The sequence below is a fragment of the Coturnix japonica genome, chromosome 16 (genome assembly GCF_001577835.2).
Source record: "Coturnix japonica isolate 7356 chromosome 16, Coturnix japonica 2.1, whole genome shotgun sequence".
NCBI lineage: Eukaryota > Metazoa > Chordata > Aves > Galliformes > Phasianidae > Coturnix > Coturnix japonica.
The window spans coordinates 22286-30804 of record NC_029531.1 but is presented as its reverse complement, the minus strand read 5'-3'; the positions used below and the strand labels follow the sequence as shown (position 1 = coordinate 30804).

General features: G+C 50.9%; 2 protein-coding genes across 2 annotated transcripts in view; both read right to left on the bottom strand.

The window, feature by feature from the left end:
* Positions 1-8079, bottom strand: part of LOC107321567 (tenascin-X) — a 24336-nt gene extending 16257 nt beyond the window's left edge. The window contains 10 exon segments of the mRNA XM_032448003.1: positions 809-1102; positions 1369-1665; positions 2306-2602; positions 3261-3557; positions 4164-4457; positions 4824-5117; positions 5447-5743; positions 6369-6662; positions 7018-7314; positions 7973-8079. Coding sequence (XP_032303894.1) covers positions 809-1102; positions 1369-1665; positions 2306-2602; positions 3261-3557; positions 4164-4457; positions 4824-5117; positions 5447-5743; positions 6369-6662; positions 7018-7303 — 2650 coding nt within the window. The 5' untranslated portion in view covers positions 7304-7314; positions 7973-8079.
* LOC116654150 (tenascin-X-like) overlaps positions 7509-8519 on the bottom strand; it is an 8033-nt gene continuing 7022 nt past the window's right edge. The window contains exons 10-11 of the mRNA XM_032448005.1: positions 7973-8269; positions 7509-7534 (exon numbers count right to left, since the gene is read on the bottom strand). Coding sequence (XP_032303896.1) covers positions 7509-7534; positions 7973-8269 — 323 coding nt within the window. The remainder of the gene's footprint in view (positions 7535-7972; positions 8270-8519) is intronic.

Here is an 8519-nt window from a genome sequence, read left to right as displayed (position 1 = left end):
TGTACTGCACCGTGAAGGAGTCAAAGGAGCCCTCGGGGACGCTCCACTGCAGCTGGACGGAGTCAGGGCTGACATGGGATGCTGTCAGCTCACCCAGGCGTGGTGGGGAAGGCGGTTCCTCCTCCTCCATGTCTTCTGCCACTGCAACACAGAAGGCACAATGCAGGATAGAAGCTTCGTCCAATCCATTGGTCACATCTGTAGATCCATCCAATCACCCTCTCTTTGTTCCCATTTTCTATACAACTTTGAATCTACTCCTTACTTGAACTATGTAACCCAGCTGCTATTACATTACAACAGTTCCATCCAGTCACCCAGGTTCCTCTCCCACCATTCACACAAGGATTCTTTCCGTACCTCTATCCAATCATTTTTCTGTGCAAGTATACGTTCTGTCTAACAGACCAAGGGACACTTATTCAAAATGATACCCAGGGATTATCTCATTCACCTGTGCACATACCCATCCACTGTACCAGTTCAACAAGGTTCTACATGTCCATCCTTCAACCAACTGCCTAATCCAAAATTATAGCACCCATTCTTTCCCTCCTTTGTTTATCTGTCTATACATTCCAACACATAGTTATTCAAGCAGCCACCATCTCATCCCAACAGCCAGCACTCCATCCATTCCCCATTGGCTCCTGCCAACTTCACGCACCAGCTCATGGATACTTCCCAAAAGAGGCACCCAACAGCTGTTCACACTGCCAGAGGAAATCAAGATCCCCAGCACAGGCCACATTACAGTTTCTATCTGAAGCAAGCCCAAAGCCCAAAAGGTGCCAATTCCTGCCCTCACCTGTGACAGCATCAGTGGAGATGGGGCCCAGCCTTTTCCGCCCCCACACTCCGTACAGGTTGAACTTGTAGCGGCGGGATGGCGCCAGGCCAGGCACGGTCACTGTGCGCGACCCACCGTCCACAGGCAGCACCTGCGGCTGGCCTTGTGCATCCTTGTACTGCACCGTGAAGGAGTCAAAGGAGCCCTCGGGGACGCTCCACTCAAGCTGGACGGAGTCGGGGCTGACATGGGATGCTGTGAGCTCTCCAAGGCGTGGTGGGGAAGGTGGTTCCTCCTGTGCTGGAGCTGCAGCTGCAAGTCAAAGTAAATGTCAACCCACCCAACTAGCCACATGTTCAACAACTCACAAAACATTCAGCCAAGCATCCACCTGTGCTCACTGAAAAGTTATCTGTTCAACAACCCATACATCCAGACATACGTACAATAAATAACTCACCACTGATCACTACCCACTACTCCTCCAATCCTGCAGGCTCCAATCCCTGCGTACATTATCAATCTGACACAGAATGTTTGCATTCCCATTCAGAACTCTGTCATGCAGGGACCCTCACCTGTGATGGTGTCAGTGGAGATGGGGCCTAGACGTGTCTGCCCCCACACGCCGTACAGGTTGAACTTGTAGGGGTGGGATGGCAGCAAACCAGACACAGTCGCTGTACGGGACCCACTATCCAAGTGCAGCTCCTGTGGCTGTCCATGCTCGTCCATGTACTGCATTGTGAAGGAGTCAAAGGAGCCCTCGGGGACGCTCCACTCCAGCTGGACAGAGTTTGGGCTGACATGGGATGCTGTCAGTTCTCCAAGGCGTGGCTGGGATGGTGGTTCCTCCTCCTCCGTCTCTTCTGCAGCTGCAACACAGAAGCCACAATGCAGGATAGAAGCTTGGTCCTGTCTATGGCTCACCTCCAACCAAGGATCCGTCCATCCAGTCTCCCTCTCTCTGATTCCTTTCTTCATTCATCTTTGAATCATGTAACCCAGCTGCCATTCTTTCACGTCACCGGCATCGAGACACTCAGGTTCCTGTTCCACCATTCACACAAGGATTCTCCCTGTACTTCTACCCAATCAATTTTCTATGCAACCGCATGCTCAGTCCAACAGAGCAAGGGACACTTATTAACTATATATCATCCAAGGAATGTTCATCCACTGTGTGAGTGGACCAAGGATCTACCTACCCATTGTTTTACCAACTACCTATTCCTTAACTATACCACCCATCCTTTCACTCCTTTGTGTGTCTGTCCATCCATTCTAACACACAGTTACTTAAGCAGCTATCATCTCATCTCAACCGCCAGTACTCCATCCATTCCCAATTGGTCATTTCACATTTATGCATATCTTTCAATGGATACATCCCTAAACAGGCACCCAAAGGCTGTTCCTATTGCCAGAGGAAATCAACATCCCCAGCACAGGCCATTTATCTGTTTCTATCTGCAGCAAACTCAGAGCCCACCTGGTCCCAACTCCTGTCCTCACCTGTGACTGCATCAGTGGAGATGGGGCCCAGCCTTTTTCGCCCCCACACCCCGTACAGGTTGAACTTGTAGTGGCGGGATGGCGCCAGCCCGGGCACGGTCACTGTGCGTGACCCACCGTCCACAGGCAGCATCTGTGGCTGGCCTTGTGCATCCTTGTACTGCACTGTGAAGGAGTCAAAGGAGCCCTCGGGGACGCTCCACTGCAGCTGGATGGAGTTGGGGCTGACATGGGATGCTGTCAGTTCTCCTAAGCTTGGCTGGGATGGTGGTTCTTCTTCCTCCATCTCTTCTGCAGCTGCAACACAGAAGCCACAATGCAGGATAGAGGCTTGGTCCTGTCCATGGCTCACATCCAACCAAGGATCCGTCCGTCCCATCTCTGTTTCCTTTCTTCATTCATCTTTTAAACACGTAACCCAGCTGCCATTCTTTCGTACCGCCAGCATTCAGATACCCAGGTTCCTGTCCCACCATTCACACAAGGATTCTCTACGAACTTATATCCAACCATTTTTCTATGCAACCACACGTTCAGTCCAACAGAGCAAAGGACACTTACTCAGTATGCCACGGAAGGTACGTACATCCACTGCAGCACTGGACTGGGGATCTACCTACCCATTCTTCAACCAACTCCTAAATTATAGCTCCTAAATTATTCCTAATTACTCCTAAATTATAGCACTCATCCTTTCACTCTTTTGTGTATCTGTTCATCTATTCTAACACACAGTTATTCAAGCAGGCACCGTCCCATCTCAACAGCCAGCATTCCATCCATTCCCCATTGATCTCTTCATATTTATTCATATCTTTCAATGGATGCTTTGCCAAACATGCACCCAACAGCTGTTCCCATTGGCAGATGAAATTAACATCCCAAGCACAGGCCACATTTCAGTTCCTTCCCCTTGCAAAGGAAGAGCCTAAAAGGTGCCAATTCCTGCCCTCACCTGTGACTGCATCAGTGGAGATGGGGCCCAGCCGTTTCCGCCCCCACACTCCATACAGGTTGAACTTGTAGCGGCGGGACGGCGCCAGCCCAGGCACGGTCACTGTGCGTGACCCACCATCCACGGGCAGCACCTGCGGCTGGCCTTGTGCATCCTTGTACTGCACTGTGAAGGAGTCAAAGGAGCCCTCCGGGACACTCCACTGCAGCTGGACAGAGTCAGGGCTGACGTGGGATGCTGTCAGCTCTCCTAGGTGTGGCTGGGAAGGTGGTTCTTCTTCCCCAATCTCTTCTGCAGCTGCAACACAGAAGGCACAATGCAGGATAGAAGCTTGAGTCTGTCCATCTTTCACATCTATCCATCAATCCAAACACCCTTTCTCTGTTCCCTTTTTCCACCCATCTTTGAACCATGTAACACAACTGCCATTCTTTCACACCGCCAGATGGTAGGTCACTGTCCCTATCTTCACAAATTAATTCTCTATGAACTTCTAACCAATCATTTTTCTATGCAAGCACACGTTCAGTCCAACAGAGCAAGGGACACTTACTCAATATGTCACCCAAGGTGTGTACCTCCACTGTGCCAGTGGACCAAGAATCAATCTACCCATTCATCAACCAACTACTTACTCCTAAATTATAGCACCCATCCTTTCATTCATTCATGTATCTGTCCATCCATTCAAGCAGTCACCAACTCATCTCAACAGACAGCACTCCATCCATTCCCCATCATTCACTTCATACTTATGCATAACTTTCAATGGACCCGTCCCTAAACAGGCACCTAACAGCTGTTCTTGATGCAAGTGGGAATCAAGATCCCCAGCACAGGCCAGGTTTCAGTTTCTACCTGCTGCAAACCAAGAGCCCACAAGCTGCCAATTCCTGCTCTCACCTGTTACAGCATCAGTGGAGATGGGGCCCAGCCTTTTTCGCCCCCACACTCCATACAGGTTGAACTTGTAGCGGCGGGACGGCACCAGCCCAGGCACGGTCACTGTGCGCGACCCACCGTCTACAGGCAGCACCTGTGGCTGGCCTTGTGCATCCTTGTACTGCACCGTGAAGGAATCAAAGGAGCCCTCAGGGACACTCCACTGTAGCTGGACGGAGTTGTGGCTGACATGGGATGCTGTCAGCTCACCCAAGCGAGGTTGGGATGGTGGTTCCTCCTGAGCTGGAGCTGCAGCTGCAATGAAGAGTGGGGATTTCATGGTAACAATATCCACGCAACAGATGCCCATCTATGCAAGAACCAATGCATCTTGCATGCAACTCTACAGCTGTGCCCTGAGAACAAATTATCACCACAACATTCTATTCATCCATCCACCGTTCCTTCCAACCTTAACAGAGCAATTACCAGTCTCTCTTTACTCTGTTCTCCCACGGGTCTTGCAGGCTCCCATCCCTACAGAGTTTCCAAATCAACAAGAAGGAAACATTTCCTTCCCTATGCAAGAGGAATATAAACTAGGGCTGCTGTGAAAGGCTCCTGCCACAAGACAACACCACAGCCAGCCAAATGACACGGATGAGCACACAACATTCTCACCTGTGACAGCATCAGTGGAGATGGGGCCCAGCCTTTTTCGCCCCCACACTCCATACAGGTTGAACTTGTAGCGGCGGGACGGTGACAGCCCAGGCACGGTCACTGTGCGTGACCCACCATCCACGGGCAGCACCTGCGGCTGGCCTTGTGCATCCTTGTACTGCACCGTGAAGGAGTCAAAGGAGCCCTCCGGGACGCTCCACTCAAGCTGGACGGACTTGGGGCTGACATGGGATGCTGTCAGCTCACCCAGGCGTGGTGGGGATGGCGGCTCCTCTTGTGCTGGAGCTGCAGCTGCAATGCAAAGCAAATGTCCACACACCCAACTAGCCACGTGTTCATCAAGTTATAAAGCATTCACCCACGCATCCACCTCTCCTCACTGAAAAGTTATCTACTCAACAACCCATTCATCCAAACATCCATGCAGCCAAGCCCTCACCACTGATAGCTACCCACTACTCCTCCAATCCTGCAGGCTCCCATCCCTTTATACATTCCCAATCTGACATAGAATGTTTGCATTCCCATTCAGAACCCAGTCACCAGCACAGCCTAGAGCACAGCTCCTGCCATGCACCAAACTCAAGGCTGAGAGAGGAGCAGCATGCAGGGGCCCTCACCTGTGATGGTGTCAGTGGAGATGGGGCCCAGACGTGTCTGCCCCCACATGCCATACAGGTTGAACTGGTAGGGGTGGGATGGCAGCAAACCAGACACGGTCGCTGTGCGCGACCCACTATCTAAGTGCAGCTCCTGCGTCTGGCCTTGTGCATCCTCGTACTGCACTGTGAAGGAGTCAAAGGAGCCCTCGGGGATGCTCCACTCCAGCTGGACAGAGTTTGGGCTGACATGGGATGCTGTCAGCTCTCCGAGGCGTGGCTGGGAAGGTGGTTCTTCTTCCTCCATCTCTTCTGCAGCTGCAACACAGAAGGCACAATGTACGATAGAAGCGTGGGTCTGTACATCTATCCACCAATCCAAACACCCTTTCTCTGTTCCCTTTTTCCACCCATCTTTGAACCATGTAACACAACTGCCATTCTTTCACACCGCCAGATGGTAGGTCACTGTCCCTATCTTCACAAATTAATTCTCTATGAACTTCTAACCAATCATTTTTCTATGCAAGCACACGTTCAGTCCAACAGAGCAAGGGACTGAATAAGTCCCTTATGACTCAATAAGTCACCCAAGGTATGTTCATCCATATTGCCTGTGGACCAAGGATCTACCTTCCCATTCATCAAACAACTACCTACTCCTAAATTATAGCACCCATCCTTTCACTCTTTTGTGTATCTGTTCATCCATTCTAACACACAGTTATTCAAGCAGGCACCATCTCATCTCAACAGCCAGCATTCCATCCATTCCCAATTGATCTCCTCATATTTATTCATATCTTTCAATGGATGCTTTGCCAAATGTGCACGTAACAGTTGTTCCCATTGGCAGATGAAATTAACATCCCCAGCATGGTCATGTTTCAGTTTCTATCTGCAGTAAACCCAGAGCCCAAAAGGTGCCAATTCCTGCCCTCACCTGTGACAGCATCAGTGGAGATGGGGCCCAGCCTTTTCCGCCCCCACACCCCATACAGGTTGAACTTGTAGCGGCGGGACGGTGCCAGCCCAGGCACGGTCACTGTGCGCGACCCACCATCCACGGGCAGCACCTGTGGCTGGCCTTGTGCATCCTTGTACTGCACCGTGAAGGAGTCAAAGGAGCCCTCGGGGACACTCCACTCCAGCTGGACGGAGTCGGGGCTGACATGGGATGCTGTCAGCTCACCCAGGCGTGGCTGGGTTGGTTGTACATCCTTTGCTGGACTAACAGCTGCAATACAGAGGGAAGAAAGAGCAGTGAAAGGATCTACCCATCCAGCTCTTCACTTATTCAACAACTAAGCAAACATACATCCAACCACCCAGCTGTACTCCAAGCACCAAACTACTTAGGCACCATTCCAAGCATCCATCCTTTCTTCCATCCATAATGCAACTGTTATCACTCATTCCCTATTTTGTTCTTCCTCTTGCATGCTTGCATTGCTACATACATTCCAGATCAACAAGGAAAAGTTTCCTTCTCAAGCAAAATGACTGTAAGCAGGATGGGCCATGAAAGGCTCCCACCACAAGACAACACCACAGTCAGCCAAAGGACATGGATAAGCACACAGCATCCTCACCAGTGACTGCATCAGTAGAGATGGGGCCCAGCCTTTTTCGCCCCCACACCCCATACAGGTTGAACTTGTAGCGGCGGGACGGCACCAGCCCAGGCACGGTCACTGTGCGCGACCCACCGTCTACAGGCAGCACCTGCGGCTGGCCTTGTGCATCCTTGTACTGCACCGTGAAGGAGTCAAAGGAGCCCTCGGGGACGCTCCACTGCAGCTGGACGGAGTCAGGGCTGACATGGAATGCTGTCAGTTCTCCTAAGCTTGGCTGGGATGGTGGTTCTTCTTCCTCCATCTCTTCTGCAGCTGCAACACAGAAGCCACAATGCAGGATAGAGGCTTGGTCCTGTCCATGGCTCACATCCAACCAAGGATCCGTCCGTCCCATCTCTGTTTCCTTTCTTCATTCATCTTTTAAACACGTAACCCAGCTGCCATTCTTTCGTACCGCCAGCATTCAGATACCCAGGTTCCTGTCCCACCATTCACACAAGGATTCTCTACGAACTTATATCCAACCATTTTTCTATGCAACCACACGTTCAGTCCAACAGAGCAAAGGACACTTACTCAGTATGCCACGGAAGGTACGTACATCCACTGCAGCACTGGACTGGGGATCTACCTACCCATTCTTCAACCAACTCCTAAATTATAGCTCCTAAATTATTCCTAATTACTCCTAAATTATAGCACTCATCCTTTCACTCTTTTGTGTATCTGTTCATCTATTCTAACACACAGTTATTCAAGCAGGCACCGTCCCATCTCAACAGCCAGCATTCCATCCATTCCCCATTGATCTCTTCATATTTATTCATATCTTTCAATGGATGCTTTGCCAAACATGCACCCAACAGCTGTTCCCATTGGCAGATGAAATTAACATCCCAAGCACAGGCCACATTTCAGTTCCTTCCCCTTGCAAAGGAAGAGCCTAAAAGGTGCCAATTCCTGCCCTCACCTGTGACTGCATCAGTGGAGATGGGGCCCAGCCGTTTCCGCCCCCACACTCCATACAGGTTGAACTTGTAGCGGCGGGACGGCGCCAGCCCAGGCACGGTCACTGTGCGTGACCCACCATCCACGGGCAGCACCTGCGGCTGGCCTTGTGCATCCTTGTACTGCACTGTGAAGGAGTCAAAGGAGCCCTCCGGGACACTCCACTGCAGCTGGACAGAGTCAGGGCTGACGTGGGATGCTGTCAGCTCTCCTAGGTGTGGCTGGGAAGGTGGTTCTTCTTCCCCAATCTCTTCTGCAGCTGCAACACAGAAGGCACAATGCAGGATAGAAGCTTGAGTCTGTCCATCTTTCACATCTATCCATCAATCCAAACACCCTTTCTCTGTTCCCTTTTTCCACCCATCTTTGAACCATGTAACACAACTGCCATTCTTTCACACCGCCAGATGGTAGGTCACTGTCCCTATCTTCACAAATTAATTCTCTATGAACTTCTAACCAATCATTTTTCTATGCAAGCACACGTTCAGTCCAACAGAGCAAGGGAC